Source organism: Ailuropoda melanoleuca, chromosome 16 (assembly GCF_002007445.2).
Source record: "Ailuropoda melanoleuca isolate Jingjing chromosome 16, ASM200744v2, whole genome shotgun sequence".
NCBI classification, from domain to species: domain Eukaryota; kingdom Metazoa; phylum Chordata; class Mammalia; order Carnivora; family Ursidae; genus Ailuropoda; species Ailuropoda melanoleuca.
In genome coordinates this window covers 36,411,935-36,412,553 of record NC_048233.1, presented here as the reverse complement: position 1 = coordinate 36,412,553, position 619 = coordinate 36,411,935, and the positions used below count along the sequence as shown (strand labels likewise).

General features: G+C 65.6%; 1 protein-coding gene across 1 annotated transcript in view; it reads right to left on the bottom strand.

Moving 5' to 3' along the window:
- Positions 1-613, bottom strand: part of ARID2 (AT-rich interaction domain 2) — a 155,907-nt gene extending 155,294 nt beyond the window's left edge. Inside the window, exons 1-2 of the mRNA XM_002927168.4 lie at positions 355-613; positions 146-239 (exon numbers count right to left, since the gene is read on the bottom strand). Of these exons, the coding sequence (XP_002927214.1) occupies positions 146-239; positions 355-446 (186 nt within the window). The 5' untranslated portion in view covers positions 447-613. The remainder of the gene's footprint in view (positions 1-145; positions 240-354) is intronic.
- Positions 614-619: the final 6 nt, after the last annotated feature.

Below are 619 nucleotides of genomic sequence, written 5' to 3'. Positions count from 1 at the left end.
CCTCCGTGCCACCGGCTGGGAGCGAAAAGAACGCCTTTTGCCCCCGCGGGCCACCCCCCCGGCCCCGAGCGCCCACTCCGGGGTCAAAGGAGACTTTTTGGAAGAGGCCAGCGAGAGGGAAATACAAATTAAAACTTCCACTCACCTTCGCGAATCCGCCTAAAGTAGTGACTCTGGTGTAGAGACCGTGAAGATCCAGCTCCTTCCCACCCACCGCAGGGATTTTTTTAAAAGGCGACCTGCGGGAGAGAGAAAGCCCCGCACTTGTCAGCCGGGACCCCGCGCCCGGCCCGGGCGGGAGAGCCCCGTTCGCCCCGGCTCGCCCCGGCGCTGCCCCCCCGGTTCTGCTCTCACCCTCTGCTGTGGTGGAACTGCCGCAGCTCGTCCAGGAAAGCGAGTCCCTTTCTCCGCTCGTCCGGAGGCGCCTTCCCCGTCGAGTTTGCCATTATTTTTTCAAAGGAGGTTTTTAAAAAACCCAGATCGGTGTTTTAAAAGCGCCCCCCGCTCCCTGCGCTTCCTACCAGAGCCCGGAGCCCATTCCTCGGCCGGCGGCGGCGGGGCTCAGTCATGGGCCGGCGGTGGCGGCGGCGGCGGCGGCGGCGGCGGCGGCGGCGCAGGG